The sequence below is a fragment of the Rhinolophus sinicus genome, linkage group LG06 (assembly GCF_036562045.2).
Source record: "Rhinolophus sinicus isolate RSC01 linkage group LG06, ASM3656204v1, whole genome shotgun sequence".
NCBI lineage: Eukaryota > Metazoa > Chordata > Mammalia > Chiroptera > Rhinolophidae > Rhinolophus > Rhinolophus sinicus.
The window spans coordinates 96,620,863-96,641,298 of NC_133756.1; the positions used below are offsets into that span (position 1 = coordinate 96,620,863).

The 20,436-nt window shown below is 35.2% G+C and overlaps 1 protein-coding gene across 13 annotated transcripts in view; it reads right to left on the reverse strand.

Moving 5' to 3' along the window:
- The window catches only part of YAP1 (Yes1 associated transcriptional regulator), a 103,679-nt gene that overhangs the window by 12,704 nt on the left and 70,539 nt on the right, over positions 1-20,436 (reverse strand). For 4 of the 13 annotated variants that reach the window (XM_019712698.2, XM_019712693.2, XM_019712694.2 and 1 more), the window contains one exon: positions 8,893-9,074. In XM_019712698.2, the coding sequence (XP_019568257.1) occupies positions 8,893-9,074 (182 nt within the window). Of the gene's footprint in view, positions 1-6,656; positions 6,705-8,880; positions 9,075-20,436 lie in introns of all 13 variants that reach the window. The other 9 variants (XM_019712695.2, XM_019712686.2, XM_019712687.2 and 6 more) reach the window with 3 other exon arrangements.

A 20,436-nucleotide genomic window follows, 5' to 3' on the forward strand; every position in this document is an offset into this window, starting at 1 on the left:
TTCCGGACTAAAACACTTAATTATTTAAGACCTTCTCTACGTAACTCTCCATGATGACCCCGTCTCCATCTTTGGAATGGATTAGAGATATACGTTACGTCTTTAACACCATGATCATATAGATGTAGCATGATCTTAGCACTTATCATAAGATACTGCAATTATTTTTTATTTCTTTTCTGTCCCTTAAGGGCACACTGAATGAATGAATGAATGAATGAATGAATGAATGAACTGTTGTGGAGGATAAAACAAGAACCTCCAATAATCTCAAGAATTTATGTTGCTAATGAATACGAGAATTTAAATAGCAATACATTTTAGAATGAACGAACCATAGGACAAATGATACAAATAACACACAGATTATAGAAACCATATTCAAGGTATAAATATTGAACTCATTTTTGAAACTTGCAGTTATAGCAAAAAGAACAGTGCTGATTGGATGCCTCAAGTCATTTTTGAACAGCTTCACTGAAGTATATATAATTGATGTATAATAATTTATACATATTATCATCCAAAATGGATACATTCTTACATAGCTCAGTATTTGCCGAAGACAAAATTGCTCTTTGTAATTAAAGTTAATTTGGTAGCTCCTCCTCAAGTCATTAATTCCTATGTTAATATTTTCACCTGCTGCGAATATAACTTGTTTCACTGGGTTCAATAAAGAAGACGGACATTTCTGTTGCTATTTTAAAGAAATTGTCAAAGATGGGGGTGGGAAACTTCTCTATTTAGGTAGGAAAACAAGCCAACCTTTTCTCCCCTTCTTAGCCTATAACTTTGGAATTCAATTGAACATAAAAACAGTAACTTCTACGTCCCACATAAACAAACACACATGAATGAATGCACACACCCATATATAGTTTTAAGGCAGATCTTAGAAATGAAATGAAAATTTGAGGAATTTTCCATGCTTTACCTAGTCAGATTTTGAAGGAGAGTGAACATGGAGTCAGAGCTAACTGACACAGTTCCACCCTAAACAGTCCTACTTCCAGTGAGAACGGCTGAACGATGGGTTTTCACTGTGAGCAAGCTTTATAAGTCTTTGTATTTTTAGCCAAGAACTGTAAATGTGAACATGTACACACTTATATAAAATTAAGAATTTTAGAAGTACAAAAATTTGTTTCAGAGCTGTATAGACCTTTTGCTAGTGTCTTTAGAGAAAAATAGTTATTTTCATATGGACAAGTATAAAATGAAATTACATAATCCAAATTTTTTGATCAAAAATGTATTTCATATAAATTCTCCATTACACTGAATTTAAAAGTAAGCTTTTGTCTGTCTGTCTGTCTGTCTGTCTATCTATCTATCTGTGTGTATATGTAGAATAAGCCTATTCGACCACAATAAAGCAATTTTATCAAAACATTTTAGATGAATAGGAACATAATTTTTAATTGGCTAAATTTGGCAGAGCTGTTTTAAAAATAAGCCTTGGGACATAACTGGATTATCTACAAAACCCGATTTCAGTTGAAACATTTCATGTTGAAAGTTATGTCTATCTCTAAGGAGTTTTTTTGTCATGGACAAACGCCTAAAATTAGAACACTGAGCTAAAAATATAAGTTTGTTAAGCTTCTCTTTTCCCAAAGGTAGCCAGAAAAAAATAGTTTGACAGACTTTCAAAAATGGAAGAGTAAGCAAGTTGATAGGAAATTCAGCCAAAATTTAATCATGCTTCTGTATTTCAGAGGTCAAATAGTTCTTTTGCAATAGTATTTGACTTTTTCTAAACGAAGAAAGTATTTTTAGCACATTTTCTTCTGTAATAATACAAAAATGTGGTGGCCTTTCCCATTGAGCTTATAAATCTTAGCTAATCTGGGACGCACTGAGTCAGAACTATCTGCACTATAAGTAAAACCCAGTCCCTGCTGGGTCTGGCGGGAACTTTCCAGGATGGTTTATGAAGGAAAACACAAGTTTGCCTGCTTTATGTGGTAGACTTATCTAGCCATAAGCCATCGGCCCTTTTTATATTTCCCTCCTTTCATTTAAATAGTAGTATTATTGCCCATAGGGTAAAAAAAGACAGACAGTTTAATACATAACTGGTAGTTAAAGTATTTTGGCCCCATATAAAACCAATGCTTTGGTTCATATCATTTAAAAAAATAAGGAGAGGCAGTAAGGTAGTCAGTAGTCTAGAAATATTGAGAACATTTCTAGATTATTAAGTTCTTAGGGTATCCAAGAGAAATAAAAGCATATGTATATGCTAAGTCATATAATTTAGAAACAACTCAAACGTCTATCAATAGGTGAATAGATAAAATAATTGCAGTACATTCCTACAACAGAATACTAGTTAGCAATAAAAATGACTGAACTATAGATACAACATAAATAAATCTCACAATAATCTTGCTAGCTGTAAAAGCGATGAGTCCATGTATATGAAATTAAAAAAAAAAATACAAGGTCAACTGTCAGTACCTTTTTAAAGCAATTTTGTCTTTATCAAATACTAAGCAGTATAAGAGTATATCTATTTTTGGATAATATACGGCAATAAGTGAAGGTACCCACCGGGTATCAAAAGGAGGGTTAGTTTAGTAAACTAGAAACCCAAATTTAGAAATGGAGAATAACTCTAAACATATACATTTTATAAATAGTTTGTCTTAGTGATAGCAGTTTATGTCGACAATTCCAAAAACGGGGGCGGGGGGGGGGGAAGCCATTTCTTCCAACTACTCAAGATATGCCTTGCCATACCCATTTTCCACCACAGCTTTAAACAGTCACAGATATTTCATTATGTCTAAAGTTACTACAACATTTAGCCAATGTTCAGAATGCTTTTTGTTTTTTAATGTTTGTGCCATTTACCAAAAAGCATCTTCAACTTCAGAAATATTTTTGACTAAAAAATGTGTCTACATGGCTCTGGGGATAGTCATTGATAACTATATGATAACCCTAAGCACTGAAAAGTGATATCCAAAATAGACCTGCAGTTTGGTGTTCCCAGCACGATCCTAAGATTCAACACTCTTTCTGACACATCTATGGAATTGGGAATTTTGTAATTTGTATTACTCGATTATGGTCTCAATTAAAGTACTAAAAATTATTATAGCATTCTTCAAATTATGGTGACCTTAATGAAAAAAATAAATAAGATAACCTATTAAAGTATGCGAGATGTGAAGCTAAATCTCCCCCTCCCTTTTATACAACATGTCCATTTAAAATAAAATATAAAATATTCACAGAATAACATCTAAATGAATCTATGGTTTATATTTGATATTAGGACTTCAAAATAAGAGAGACAATCTTGGAAAAAGTGTTAACTGGATTCTGAAACAGTTTTTCCAATGTTTGTTAACAAGAAAGACAGTTTGGAGGGAAAAAAGCCAAATTTTTTGGTATTACTAAATTCAGGAAATAAAAAAGATTGACGGTGATTTTTTCACATGACTGAACAGTAGTATTGTTTTGCTCCATTTGACTAAAACTATGGAGAGCTAAACCTCTTTACCATTGTGGGCTAATGGTGTAGTACAATGTCCTCAACAATAATACTGTGCGGTTTATCACTCATCAAACCAGTGATTAACTCTGATGTCTAGTTCTTACTACCCATAAGGAATGGAAATTACACAATATTCATTAGTTGCAAAATATTGATAGGTATAATTTCTATGAAGAATAAAGCAATTATTTGCTCACAAAAAAAGGTATCTATATATATAGCAGTCTTATTTCTATTTTCTGGGCAGTTTCAAGAATTTTGCTGAGGCCCCTTGGAGATGAGTTTTGATCTAGGTCTTATAAAAACGTGGAGAATCCTAACTGGTTAAGAGGGAAGAAAAGTTCATGAGCAGAATCATGACAGCAAGAGAGAAGAGTGCACTCAGCAAAAGGAAGAGTAATTGGCTTAACCAGAGAGAGAGAAGGCTACTGAGCAGACCAAGAGCCAGGTTTCAGAGTTTAGACTCAATCTCATAAGCTATTAGGGAACCACAGGTATTAAGAACCACATTCTTAAGCACAAGAGAAGGTAAAAACATTCACACTCAGGGCCGACTATCTTTCCTCAAACTGTCTGTTTCAAAAGACCTTGTAACAGAAGCTGGGATGCATTCCTAATCTACTCTCTCAAAAGCTCTCCAATTTACAAAGGAGCAATTGATGTATTAGAAAGAGATATAACTAGCAAATTAAGCATTACATGCTCAGTCTCACAGAGCAAAGATGATGTTTATAGTTTCAAAGATTTTTCTAATAAAAATTGCTTTTGAAACATAAAATAGCGAATAATCAAAAACAAAAATATTTAAAGCACTGTGAGATCAAGTTTTTCCAAAATTCTGCGAACAAACCCTAACAAACTAAGGTGATAATTTCCATCTTTAACCAAGAAGACATACTGATGCCTTTAAAGTCTTAATTTTTCAGAATTTTGCATTAACCTTACCTGTACTGACATTAGTTTACATAACCAGAGAATCCTACAATATAGACATGTTTTGTTAATCTTATTTGAAAGTACTTAAAGGCAACTTTTGAAACGAGTAATTTGTAAACATTTTCAAGTTTGGTACCTTCCCACATCCCAAAGCATATGAAGTATAGAATTATAGAAGAATGATGCTGAAATCACTTTGCTTGTTAAGACATCTGCACTAATTTCTATGAGAAAAGTGAAAAATAAACTTTGAACAACAATGTCTGGCACTTAAATACTGAGTAGATCCATCCCCTTTTCTCCACTATTCCTCTATAGTACTATATTCTGTTTTTCGAGACTGGAGAGCTCCTACTGGCTGTTTTAATTATCCTGGTAACCCTATTTAAAGCCATGTTCACTTAAAATAGGACCATCTTTGTGAAATATTTTCTGACATCTACTTTAAAGTCATGTAGAAAATATGTAGGATGAGAAAAACAAATGCTTGCTTAACGCAAACACTACTAGATTCTGTGTATCTGAGCAAATCCAAAATTAACCCTATACTGGATTTTCATACATTTATTGATATTTTCAAAATCATGTTAGGTAAATACAGACAATTAAAACACATATAACAAATCAGTACTTTATTCTCCAGCAAATGCAATGTTTATTTTTCAAAAACTATCTTTTTCAGGTTTCTTGCTCTTTGACAAATCTAAGGAATAAAATCTGCATTTTTAATACCATGTAAATTTAAAAGAATTTTATTACTTACAAGGTTCACCTTTCCTAAAGTTTTTCTGCTAAAAAAGGTAAGAACTCCTGATGACAATTTAAATAAGAGCAACTGTTTATACTTATACTTGATATGAAATATAGACCTAGAAACATTTAATTTATCAGATTTAAGGTTCAAAATCTCAGCAGAAAAAATAAAAAATTCAAAACACTTTTGGCATGGAGGATTTTTTGCCTGAGCCCAAATCTTATTTGAGTTAATTTCTGCTCCTATATGATTAATAGTTTCCACTTCATTTATCACAAATAAAAGCCTTCTTTCAGAAATACTTCAAAGAAAAAGCAAGGAAAAAATGTCTTCACTGTATAAAGATCCAATACTATGATGCTCTTCCCAGTGCAATGTGGTACTGGTGGCCCTCATCACAAGAATGTCTGTGCTCTTTGCTTTAGCAACGATGACTTTCATGAGTTATTCCCTTACTTGATCTCTTGATTAAAGGAGACATTAATGAGATAGATAAAGAACAGAGTTCTCCTCTCACAAAGTTAACTGGTCTCTACGAGGACTATATCTGACTTTATCACCATGGTGCTCCAATGGACAAATGAACAGTATCTAAAGTAACTGGAATTCTGCCAACTCCAACTTCTACAGCTGATTCTAACACAATGCACTTATTTAGCAGAAGAGCTACATACAGTAGGAGGTGTTTCACGGTTGCTTCTGCCCACCTGAGAAAAGGGCAATGATCTCCTAGCTCCTAATCCCTTCAAATCCTTCAAACTCTGAACACAGAGTTATCTCTTTGGTTTCAAGAAAGAGTTTCTTCCCATGAGTTAGATAAGCGCCCATGTTAGAAGGAAAAATGGCCACAATTTTTCCATCTAAGTAAGATGTCTTCACAGCCAGTGTTCCCTGCAGGTCATCAGGGAGAAATGTTAATAAAAGCCAACAAAGAAACCCAAAACACTACCAAGGAAGATACTTCTCTTTGAGTCATTTTGATATTCTTCCTTAGGAATGTCCACAAGAAAGAATTTTTCCTTTCCTAACAGTTATCATTATGAAGCTTACTAAAATTTCCTAAAGTAGCCTACCCAAGTAAATAATCCATGCTACCTTCATTATTGTACAAATTATTAATTTAATACTATTTTAAGCTACACAAATTAAAAACTAGGCAGACCTCAAGGCTGACTGGATGAACTATTGGGACATAATACATTTCAAATGTGCAATAAAAAAGACCTCTATGGAATAAAAAACAAATAGTAGCAGCTCTCTGGGAGGAGTAGGGAAGGAGCAGATAGTAAGACTTTCTGGGACCAGCAACATTAACTTAAATTATCTTGGCAGAAAGATGGCTCAGTGTTATACTCTGGGCTAATCCTCAGTGAGCACAGGCCCTCTGGAGCATAAGTTTCTCTCTTTCCTAGTATCTTTTTTCTTTTAATGCTAAAACATCAGATAAGAGCCTACCTGACATTTTGGAGAATTTGCTGTGCTGGGATTGATATTCCGCATTGCCTAAGAGTAAAACATAAGATGGATAAAAATTACTTTAAGCCACATGGTTTGGCTGTGTAGGCTGACTTACAAATTGCATCCAGACATATCACCATGGCACAGAATTCCCAAGCTAGCCCAAGAAGAAGCAGACTGAGGAAGACAGGAGCCCGTGGAGTCACCACATAACAAACTGAACCCTCAAGAAGTGTTGAACAGCATTGGGGATAGGACAGCAAGACTTTAGGTGTCAGGACTCAATTTGATATTGGTCAGGTAGGTTCTTTGCTTCTGAGTATTAGATGAAGCAGGAAAAATACAATTTGATATTTTAGTGATAAGAGAAACTGTGAACAGAAGTTCGCAGGAAGCCAAAAGACTTAAGATAACTGAATTTATACTGATTGCTAAAAAACAAAAACATCCTAAAAAATAGACTATTAGTATAAAGAATAGTGCAAGTCTGTCATTTCAACATAAGAAAAGACAACACAGTTGGTAGTAAAGAAGAAACAGCATAAGAAGTTACCTTGAAAGTAAGCTATTCTGTCCAGGACCCATCAACCAAAGTTAAGAGTGAGAATAAGATTTAGAAAAATTCTTTGGAAGGAAGAGTTTTATAAGTAGCAGCATTTTGCCCACCAAAACAACAACAAAAAACACCAAAAAAAAAAAAAAAAAAAAAGAATAAAAGGCTGATCTATGGCATACAACAAAATGACGAATAGCTCATTTTTAGACTTTTTAAAAATTATGTTACAAACAGCAAGACTCTGACATTAGCAATTAAACCATTTTTCTTAATAAAGGTTTGTCGGTTTTGATAGTCTTTAATTCACATATGAAACTAAGACTTGTATTTACTTATATCATCTAGTACTAAATAACAACAAAATAAAAAGCAAGGAATGTAAACAAGCTGTGTAAAACATTCTCTTAAATTGCTTTATTTCCTCTACTAGCTACATAATTACAGTCTTGATGGTAGTACCTTGTTCTGATGATAAAGTTTTATTTAAATCAGAAATTTTTCCTTTATAATAATTTATGAGAAAGTCAGTTAGAGAGACAGTAAACTGGTTACTATGCTTCCTGTCCCCACCTTCTTAATGGCAGATGAAGAAATATTTCTTTCAAGACTGCTTCCTGACATCATATGCTGGCACAAACTCTCTTACTCCTATTAGGACTCACTTTTGGTGCCAACCACACTAGAATTACACTGACAGCACAAACAATTTAAAGACGAGTTTGTCTGGGATTACACGGCTTAGTTTAATTCCTCAGGTACCAGTTCCTCAAATCCCAAATCACAGTTCAATAATTGTATCAAGTTCATGTTACTTCCATTATACTCTCTCTAGTGACACTTTTAAGATATTGCCCTCATGAAAGAGTACCTTGTTTAAATGCCTACATCCTGGCAATAGAAATGTAGAGTAGCATGATTTTTGGGGGGAGTATTAAGATTTTTTAATGTTTACACTCAGTATGCTATGACTTAGGTGGGGAAAAAAAAGTATAGATACATGTATTTAATGCTTGTAAACAAATAGAATGTCTCTGAAGAAAAAAAAAACTACTGATAGCTTTCACCTTTTGTACACTTTCAAAATCGCACTATGTTTTTATTATCCAAAAAATTTACATAAAACTTTAAAAATAAACTGTTTTGATAAGAGCACAACCCCTGCATCTAAACTTAGACTTTACTACTCTCAAACAAGATAAAGAAAAATTGATTTTTAGATAAGGGATTATCCATTCTTATGGAACATAAAGACCAACAAATATCACATAGGGGTATTTACCCAGATAAATAATTCATTTAAAGTAAAAGATGTTTTCCCCCAAGTGATGTCTCTGAGTTTCCCTCCTTAGTGAAATCCTCAGAGATATAGTAATTTACAATTCCATGTACATTTGAGGATGCACCCTTGTTTCCTTCAAGTTTCGCTTGGCTGCCATGACCATGGCCAAAACATCTCTCTGTGATACAGATTTACATGTTACAGCCCATGTAATCAAAGGACAGTCAAGAAACTAAACTAAGACAAGGACAGAGCTGGATAGAATGTTTCTGTCACTCTAGGTTTAGAGAAACAACTGTCCTCTGTAACTAATCAATGTTAAAATGCAATACGCCCAACTTCATATAAGAAGACAAACCCCAAAAAGTGGAAGGCTGGTTTCTAACCTGTGGCCTCACCTGCCGAAGCAGTTCTTGCTGCTTCAGTCGCAGTCTCTCTTTCTCCATCTGCAGTTGCTGCAGCCGCATCTGTTGCTGCTGGTTGGAGTTGCCACCGCCCATGACTCCTCCCTGAGGGCTCTGGGGAGCCAGGGGTGGTGGCTGTTTCACTGGAGCACTTTGACTGATTCTCTGGTTCATGGCTGAAATGAAACAAAAGATCTGTCCTAAACAACTAGCAAAGGAAAAGGATATTTAGTTATTCAAAAGCAATGGGGATAGTCAACGTATCCTTTTCTGTAGTAAGGCTGGAAATCACCTAAAAATCCACCAAAGTGCAATGGTTATATTAATTTGTTACTACTGTTATTGTCATCGTTGTCTTTATAAGATGCAAAGCAGCTATAAGAGAAAAGAAACAAGAGGTAGCTCTGACATGCAATGAATGACTGAACAGTCCAAGGGAAATGTATATTACATGCATATATATCCATAGAATGTGAACGGAAGGGCAGCCAAGAAGCAATTACCATCTGTGGACTCTCAAGCTAGGAAACTGGGTGACTAAAGGACTAGTTGAAGAGAGACATTTTTTGTAACTTTTGAAGTTTAAATGATGTGAATGCACTGCTTATTGCAAAATAGAAATATATATATTTAATTAAAAAATACATCTCCCAAAGCAAGTGAGATGAAGTATTCTGATCACTCAAGCCCATCAAAATTACCAGTCCTTAATATATCCGAAAATGTATTTACACCTCTAATAAAGTACATGAAAATGATCTGATGAACACTCATAATAAAATCAAACATCTGATGGCAGAGATTTGTCTCGTCCAACACCACTATACCCCCATACAGCCCACGTAGTCATTATTTTTTCAGTTAAACCTATATTACTAGGATTCTTATACTAGTGAATTTCTGAATGATGTGTCTGTCACCTTTTCAGACACATTCAATTTTTTAAGTGAAATGTCAGGCCACTATTTCTAATAAGTGTTTCGACCAATGAAAATCTCAGGCTCAAGCAACTTCACAAACATTCAAGGAAGAAATAATACCAATCGTTCACAACCTTTTCCAGAGAACAGCGAAGAATGAATACTTCACTCTTTTATGAGGCCAGCATAACCCAGCTACCTTAACAAGGACATCAGAAGAAAGAAAAATCACAAACCAACCCCTCTCATGAACCTTGTTACAAAATCTGAAATAACATGTACTGACAGCTCTTGTGACTTATCGGCCTCCCAGTCACGCAGCGAACTGGTGATTTTTCATGTGTCCTCTGCTGTACCACAGAGGCCACTTGGTAGATGGCAACTCTTCTTGGAGACTTTATGAGCACACGTCCCCAGCCTTTCCCAGAGCCCAGCATGCACATTAAGAATTGTCTTCCCTTAGGGCACAACCTTGGGACTTTTCCATTTTGTCCACTGACATTTCTCACCTGACTGTAATCTTTTATTTACAAACTTGTATACTCTCTTAGACTAGAGCACCCCAGGAGTGGGGAGAGTATCCTCACCAAGTATACCTCCTCAGTGCCTAGCACAGGGGCTGCAAAGTTTGTGCTGGAAAAAAACCAAAAAACACTAAAACGTTTCTAAGTAAGCTACTCAGCTTACTTCAGTAAGGCAGAAATTGAACTACTTAAGATGTGACAATATAGAAATTCTACCAATTTCCCCTTCGATTGACCCACTCTTCTAAGAGGCCAGCATGACATCAATATACTAGAGCTACGGATACTAGAAAAAGGAAAAATTACCGACCAACCTATCTCAGTATGTCTTAGTTCAATTCAATCTACTGAGTACTCATAAAGTTTCTGATTTTTGGGGGTCATTTTTTGTCCTGAAGATAGTTCATTAGGTGTACAGAGTCAAAGTACGGTGGTTACAAGTCACCTGAAATAATTCCTCTCTGTGTGATTTGGCCACCAAAGCAATACACAGATTCGCTTTTAACATTTTGCTTTTGAATTTTAGAGACTTTCTTTACTTCCTATGAAGACTATGGATAGCTGATTAGTATTCCATTCAACCAATTTCCTATTAAGTTTTCACTATTAATAAAGAGTGCCATACAGAAAAAGCTCATACATGCATATTTTTGTATTTTTGCTACTCCTGTATCTTTGGGGTAGAGTCCTAGATGGGAGATTGGCGAGTTAATGATTAAAAACATAAGTAACACTGCCAAATTTGCCACCTCCCCATAGACGTAGGGGTTGTACTTTACTGTATCCCTACCAGTAAGATATGAGGAGTGTCTTTTTATCCCTCACAGCCTGCCGAACTTTTGGATTTTTGCCATTCTGAAAGATGAGAAATGGTTTTGCAATGTGATTTTATTTTGCTGAAATTTAGTCAATTTCCAAATTTAAAGGGCCATTTTTATTTTTTATGTGAACTGCATTTATATCTTTTGCTATAGAGTTACTGATCGTTCTCTATTTTAGACAATCTGTATACTAGGGATAAAAACCCTTTGTAATATATGTTAAAAAAAAATTTCCCCCAGCTTATCATGTCTTTTTAGTTTGCTTATTTTCTTCCATATAAAATTTTATTTTTTAAGTAGTCAAACTTATCAATCTTTTTCGAAATTTGATCTATATTTTCCCCACTCCCAGGTAAAAGAGGAATTCATGAATTTTGATTTCAAAACTGTATGGCTCCTCTTTATATATTTATTTGGCAATTCAAGCCAATTCATTTGGAATTTATCCTGGTATATGGCATGAGTGGATCTAATTTTATTTTTCTTCATGACTATCCACTGGTTCTAACACCAATCATCTCTATCAGGCTCAATTTTCGTATTTTGTTTCTTGATTTCCTGTCCTGTTCATTAATCTAACTATTCTTGTACTAAGTACCACACTTTATTGATTCTTGAAACTCGTGACCTGATCCAAAGTCAGTCCTTGCCTTGGTACTAGGCCAGGGCCAGTGGGCTCTCCATCTGGTTTTCACCATTGAGACTCTTTCTGTATCCCCTTTGTTCTTAACACTTTGAGTTCCTGATATCCTCAGAAGCTGAATGGCCTCTAAACCTGGCAGGTTCCTAACCCTGCTCCTGCTCACTGCTTTGTGGTTTTATTTTCTGATCCACAGCGATTACAACCCGTTTTGTCTTTTTGGTTATCTCTTTTAAATATTTTGTCTGGCAGAGCAGGGAAGGGATGTAAACAAATGAATCACTGCTCCATATTATTCAAAACCTTATTAATTTCTTATATGAACAACAACAAAAAGACTTATTTATGAAACGTCTTTACAAAGAACAAATAGCTGAAACTTCCATAATTATGATTTATAGTTTAGTATTTTATAGGGGAATGGATAGGAAAAAACTAATAATTTTTGAGAGCTAAGTTTTGCCAGGCACTAATCAACCTCATTTAATACAATTGCTTATATCTATCTGTCACCAACATTATTAGATGCACAATTAACAGGCATCATAGTATGATAAAAGAAAACAAAAACAAAAACAAGGCTTGTAGAGTCCAACAAACCACCATTAGCGTTGAGCACACCAATCCAGTAATTCATCTAGTCCTCAGTTTCCTCAACTAAACCTGGGGATGTTAACATTTCCCTTTTAGAGTCATTGTGGGGATTAAGTAATAGATGTAAGGGATGTATTATAGTCCTGGAATACACTAGACGCTCCATAAATGTTAGTTTCTTGCCTTCTCCAGAACAGTTCTTTTTAAATTTTAAGATTATTACTCCTACAGATAATCATCCTGGCTTGAGTTCCTCCCTCCTCCTCCCACTGTACCATGCCACTCAGTTTCAAAATATTCTATGATTCACAAAGATATGCATACTTATCTTTCCTGTAAGATCTAAATGGAAAAAAATGGGTGGTGGAGATTGAGCCTTAGCTCAACCCCTTTCGGGATCCTTTTTTTGATGAAACATGTTCCTGGCATTTCAGGACACTCAACATATTTCTCCATAGAGATGTTTTATATATTGTACTATGTCAGGTTTGGTAGTATAAATATGAATTGGGGGATGGATCTGAGAATCCACCACATACATCAAACATCTCACAGACTGAGGCCTAGAGCAGGGGTGTCCAAACTTTTTTCAACATTTTTTACCAAGGGCCATATGTGGTAAAATACACCAACAGCCGGGCCACTCACTCAAGATGAAGTATGTATTGCCTCACCTGGTTTATTTAAGTAAACTAAATATATTTTTGGAATTTGCTGCGGGCCAATTAACAATGGATTGTGGGCCGCAGTTGGCCCGCAGGCCGCAGTTTGGACACCGCTGGCCTAGAGCAAGCAACTATATTGGGGGAAATTTTTTCAGTTCCATGCAATTAAACAAATAAAATTAAAAAAAATAACTGCTAGGAAATAGCACATTAGTAAGTTGAGGAGTGTTGGAACTGTAAAACATTATTGATTTCAAAACAGATTCTAGAGCTATGTACTGTTAAATATGTCAACTATTAAGAAACATTAGAAAAGCTGTTCAGCTTTCCACACTGGATTTTTATTAAGTAATACAGCATTTAATAAGTTAATAAAACATATATTCCTTGTGAAAACTAATTGGACAATAACAAAATTGCACGAAAATAAAGGGGTAAATACCCCGTTTCCCACCAGTTTTCCAGAATTAGATACAGATGCAGCGGTCATTAATGGTTGTGACCACTGCTGATGGCACACTGGATTAGTTGGTAAGATCTTTCACAAATTTAAGCTTATCTGACTACTCAAAATCACAGATGGGAAAAACAGGGTATCAAAAGATGGACGAAAAAGAATCCCGCAGAATTAAACAGAAATTTGCACAAAATATACAACAAAAACAGTCTCTCTAATGACGATGAGCACTTTTGGTTTTGTTTACCAAAATGCTGTTACCTATGGACACAAGCCTACTACAAGGTTTCCATAAAGAGCTCAATGAAATGACCAATTCAAACAACCTTATTTATCTACTGAAGCTGGGGTTTATCCCTCTCCAGAAGCATCCTGTTCTTTACCTTCTGAGTATCTCAAGCATTTCAACAAAGCACAGAGCCCGTGCACCCACACGGGGCGCAGCAGAGACCTCACAAGCAGGCAAGAAACAAAACAGGCTTTGTTTCCTGGGGAGAGGGGGGGCAGGGAAGCCAGAAAAAAATAGCTTTACCAACTTCTTCCCCTATGGTCAACTATTGAAATCCCAACGTTTCCAGCTTTAATAAAATTTCTAAAAGGTAAAGAGAGAAAAAAAATCCCTAAAATATGGCAATCTTAAAAAATACAATATGCTGTATTTTAAATTTCAGATTCTGTGCTGCCTGGACTATGAAATAGTAATTGTTTCAAGTATTACTTCCACAGCTTCATGGTTACTGTAGCAAACCACTGACTCAGCATTACTGAAAGATAAGAGACCACCTTCTCAAAAAGAGAGGAGATTATTGTCATGAGACTCTTCCGAAATTTCTTTCTAAACATCTTGAGTTTTCAAACTGCAGACAATTTAGATTTACATAATTTGTAACCTCAACCTTGGAACATTACAAAGAACTACAGATCTGGTAATCAACCATAAACTTTGAAATAATAAATCCTCATTAAGTATATATTTAAAATTAGAAACAATTTTTGAATCTTTAAAAATTAATTTATATCAAATCTCTGACAACAGAAGAAAGCACTTCTTTGCTTTGTTTAGTATTTTATCAAGTCTCAGACATTGCATGTTTATATATTAACATGGCTATATTAGTTTGTTTATAACACTTAGAAACATACCTACAAGAGTACTCAAGACTTAGATATACTTGGTTAAAAGAAATGCTTTTTCTAAAAACACAAACTAACAGGTCATCTGTCAGTCTTAAAGTAGTAAAAACAAAACACAAAACACCTACTGCTAAGTGTTTACCACATGACCTAGGTCACTGAATCATCTATCCGCATAATTTATATATATATAAATTATAAATAATTATATATAAATTATATATAAAATGGTAAGTTTTTCAGTGAAAGTTACTATTTGATTCACACTGAAAATCTGTCTCTTACAAAAGGAGTAAAAGGCCAGGGTCCTAATCTCATGACTGAATATATCTTTTTATTACCAATATTCAAAAGATGTTTCCCAACATTTAACAAAGCAATATACCTAAATGACAATGTCATGCCCAGGAATTATTTTAAAAAAAACGTTTACTGAGAATGAGGTATCTTGCATATCATAAAATTCACTTTTAACAGTTTTTCTACATCATGGAATTGTGTAACCATCACCATTATCTAATTTCAGAACATTTTCATCACCCTAAAAAGAAACCCCGTATCCTTAGCAGTACACTTCCTGTTGCCCCTCCCCCAGTCCATGGGAACCACTACTCGACTTTCTGTATATATGGATTTGCCTGTTCTGGACATCTCATATAAAAGAAATCAAACAATATGTGGCCTTTTGTGGCTGGCTTGTTTCATATGGCATGTTTTCAAGATTCATCCATGTTGTGGTACGTATCAGCATTTCATTCATTTTTATTGCCAAATTAATATTCCATTGTATGGATATGCCACATTTTGTTAGTCCATTCATCAACTGATGGACATTTGTATTATTTTTTTGGCTACTATGAATAATGCTGCTATGAACATTCATGTTCCAGTGTTTTTGCATATATATCTTAGAATGGAATTTCTGGGTCTTATAGTACCTGTGTTTAACTTTTTGAGGAACTGTCAAACTGTTTTCCAAAGTGGCTGCATCATTTTTCATACCCATCAGCAATGTAGGAGGATTGAAGTTTCTCCACATTCTGGTCAACTCTTGTTATTGTCTGTCTTTGATTTTAGCTTTCTTACTGGGAATAAAGTGGTATCGCATTGTTGTTTTGCGTCGTATTATGGTAACAGTTCACCTCCTCTAAGATTTTATCTAGGTCTTATGACAAGGAAAGGAATCTCGCCCTCCCACACTTTGTGCTTCTGTTCCTTCCCAAGCACCAACCTCCAGGGCCCTAAAACTGGGTTGACGTTCATCAGGTCCTCAATATTGCTATTTCATTCAACATCATTGTGTTTTAATGTTGATGAGATGCTGTAGGAACGTAACTCTTTTTCTAGCAATTAGCCTGTGGTAAAAGTGGTTTCCTTATGGTCATTTCACTTAAAGCTGCAGAACCTATGGATGATGATTAGTGTGGACTTAATGTATTTAAATCTTTAACCTGTTCAAAAATATCAATAACAAACATCATTATTTAGGTCAATTGAATTCCTTATTCCTTCAACCGTCTATCAAAAGACTGGTATGGAAATTCATTATCATGGTATTTTTCAAACAGTGCAATTATGGATGGAGCTTTAAAAAAAAAAATCAACAGAACATTTTCTCTTCTTCACCTCATTAAGCAGTTTGGGGCAGGACTAGGGTTGCCAAATGAGGTGAGGAAGAAAAGGGCGAAACTGTTCTAACTAGCTTTCAACTCTCTCTGTCCACAGAGTACAACCATGTTTTTTCTCTCTACTATGAAAATAAAGTTTAAAGTCTAGTTTGGAGAGAAAGTTCAGATAATGAGACTACTGGTATAAAGAGAAGGAAATTGTATTTTAAAACATATCTGCCATTAACAATTCATGTTAGATTAATGAATAAACAGTTCCATCAATAGCTTTATTTATGATTACATGTAATCTATTACTATTAATGCTCTTTCACAGGGTAACTTATCATTTATAAGACATGCATATCTTAGACTTTACTGGTAAGCACAATAATTGGTCCTTTTATATAGTCTAGAGCATGACTGCTTTTTCTCATCTTTTAATACCCCTCTAAGCCTTCTCTGACCACCTGTGCTCAAATAGGTTCCTTCCACCCCATGTTACTCCCTTTCAAGACACCTTGTTTATTATCCTTCATTGTACTTAACACATTTTGTTTTTTTGTTTAGTAGCTTGCAATCCCCCCTCCCAGATGGTTAAATTAGTGCCTGCTATATAATTGGCACTCAAATATTTGTTGAATGAGTAAATAAATACTGAAATAGTTTCTATCCCTAGTTAGTAGGATGCTATTAGTAATGCACAGGAGTATCTCCAAGTTGAAGCAAGTCCAGAATGAGTTCTAAAATGACCTCAGCAACCAGGGTAGCAGAACAAAATGAGTATAAAACAAAGAATATGAACCACTCTCCTTCTAATTATTCTGATTTACTTCAGCAGAAATCTATTTGACTTTCCCCTCAGGAAGTCTATGATTGCTTTCTCTGCTTCTTGTATCTGAATCTATGGGTTGGCACAAAAAGTGGCACCACCAAATGGCTCTCTTCTCCAGCATGTTTTATACAATACTTGCTATTAATGCTGAGTTGATACAAATATAACTTGCAATTTGTTTTTAAAATAAAACTATGTTAAGATTTGTGTGTGTGTGAGATGTTAAGGGTTTTAGTAACACAATAAACCATTAATGTAAATTATCATTCAGTGGCTTTGGTAATCTTAAGCTTTTTAGTTTAAAAATTCTACATGAATAACATTATGTAAATAAAGACAAAAATATTTCTTCAATATATAGTTATTTACATCATTGAACCACTGTCAAATGGAATATACATATTAACTTCACTGACATATGTCTACTCATATGATGAGTAACGGAGAGATTGCACCACCCTCTGAATTTAATATACATTTAAAAATAAAAGGATAGGGCCAGCCTGGCGGCTCAAGTGGTTAGAGCTCCGTGCTCCTAACTCCAAAGGCTGCCGGTTCGATTCCCACATGGGCCAGTGGGCTCTCAACCACAAGGTTGCCAGTTCAATTCCTCCAGTAAGGGATGGTGGGCTCCGCCCCCTGCAACTAAAATTGAACAGGGCACCTTAAGCTGAGCTGCCGCTGAGCTCCCGGATGGCTCAGTTGGTTGGAGCGCGTCCTCTCAACCACAAGGTTGCGGGTTCGACTCTCGCAAGGGATGGTGGGCTGCGCCTCCTGCAACTAGCGACGGCAACTGGACCTGGAACTGAGCTGCGCCCTCCACAACTAAGACTGAAAGGACAACTTGAAGCTGAATGGCACCCTCCACAACTAAAATTGAAAGGACAACAACTTGACTTGGAAAAACATCCTGGAAGCACACACTGTTCCCCAATAAAGTCCTGTTCACCTTAAAAAATAAATAAAAGAATAAAACTGCAAACCTCAAGTATTAAACTAATTTTGACATTCTATAATTTTATGCAATAAAACATTCATTTCACGAAGTGCTTGCTTTTTAAATAAAAAATTGTGAGGGCAACAATTAGAAACAATCTCTAACAGTATGTTTTATTTATTTTTTAAAAAGTGATTTATTGAAAATGAAAGTACACACTTGAGAAGAAAGTGCAGGCCAACTCAGAATAAGTCGCTAACAGTATGTTTTAAATCAGGCTTCACTAATCACATAGCCTGGAACTATACTTCAAATCAGCTTATATGAGGCTTTCTATCATGGCAACTTTAAATATTAGAAATAAATAGCATACCAAAATGCACCATCTTTAAGGCAGTAAAGCTGAATCCTGCTTATTTATATAAGCATGTTTAAACTCCTATATGCTTCGTGAAGTTTGGGAGTGTACACTAAACTTAACTGTTCCAACCAGCACTGCCATCCCCCATCAGGTTTGCTTGCCTGGGAATACTCACCACGTGATAAGGCTTATCTTTAGATTAAAGGTTGAAAGATTTCCCTGTCTCCTCTTCAAAAGTAATTCCCAACTGTGACCAGAAAACCAAAAGCTGATCTTAAAATGAGGCAATGAATAGTTGAAAAGTATCTCTGAAACCTCAATGCACTCAAATCTGCAAGGATACTGAGAACTAACCTTAAGCAAGGGTCCAAAGCAGTCACTAAAGAATCCATAATCTAGCATATTGTGTTAAATTAATTAAGGACTGGAAATATTCTTAAAATCCTCCGGTATAACCCACTCAAATTTTACAGATAAGGCCAATCAAATCAAGAGAAGTCAGGTATCTTTCTGAACAAGTTGGTTCACTGTGATCCCAGAACGTGAGTCTTAACTCCCAACTGAGTAGGTAAATTTTTCTAACATCGAGATTTGACTCTTTTAAATTCAGCACATTATATAACTACCAGGTAGGAAACAGGATGCTAGCTAACTTCTGTAGATTTCAAAAATGGATTTATGGAGGACATAAAAAATACCAGGTCAGAGCAATGCTGTCACTGGGTAACGTACATATTGAGCATGCTATTTAAAGAGGTACATACTAGTAAAATGAAAGGCATCCAAAGAAGGTGAGTGAACTGGTAAAAAAAAACCCAGAACTCTTAATGTGAGAAAACAGAGAAACCATAGTTAGAAGGAATTCTTCTGGAATTGGAATTGTATTCACAAATTTGAAGGGAAGTAAATTTCTGCATAATAAAAGGACACATACTCTCTGGTCATTACAACTTTCCTTAAATAGAATGGACTGCCGTGTAATGTGGCACACTCCCAGTCAAGGGAAATGTCAAAGCCGAGGTTAGAAGACAATCTCTTAAGAATATGATAGAGGTGAAACATGATAATTCATCTACATGGCTTCATGGTCTGCTGCAATCATGTATCTTATCAATTTCCATGATTGGAAATTCATTACCTTTGGGTAATTTCCTCATGTTAACTCACAATATAGCATGTAAGTAAATTCATTAACCACTGTTGTGTTCTTCCCTCTGAAATTTCCATGGATTAGTACTGGTGAATTAGGTGTGTTTTTGAAAGATTAACTGAACAAAATCTAAATTTCTTAAAATTTCTAGTCATCAAAAGATAAAGTGCAGATTCTAGTTCTGTCACTTAAGTGCATTGGTCATACTTCCCCCAGGTCTCAGAGGACTTCAGATTTGAGGCAATGTTCCTTATTTCTCCCAGTATTAACATATGCTGGTGATTTGGGAAGTCACAATACAATGACTGGGTAGCACTACGGCATTTAGTGGGCAGGAGCCAAGGATGTTGAACGTGCTGCAGTGCCCAGAACACATCCCTCCCCTTTTGAGAAATGCTGATTAGAGGAATTATAAATTCCTTCTCAGGGCCAGATTTTGTAAGGTTTATCTGTGAAAAATGTTTAGTTAGCAACAGCTCTTCTTATCTAAAACATACTGAAACATCTTTTCTTCTCTATTTTTTAATATTACAATCCACAACCAAATACTGACAATTTAGGATAACCGGGAAGGATTTATAAGAGGGTAAAAAAAACCCAAAACACAAAAACCCTTGCTTGTTTTTAATGCGTGGATGCATGGGTATTAACAGACTTGCTTCAATAAAATTCAAATGATTAGACGTTGACATTCTTTCTACCCAAGACTCCATTAACAGAGTCACAGCTTTCATTGTACAGCGTTTAGTGTTTTTTTCCATCATTAACAGAATTAGGTATTTAGTTGATCTTTAGGTGCATTTTCATCAAAAGTAAAATATTACTTCTAACAGCTATCAGAAATATTTGATCTTAAAGGGAAAAGGTTAATGAATGTTTCAACAGTTAAAAAT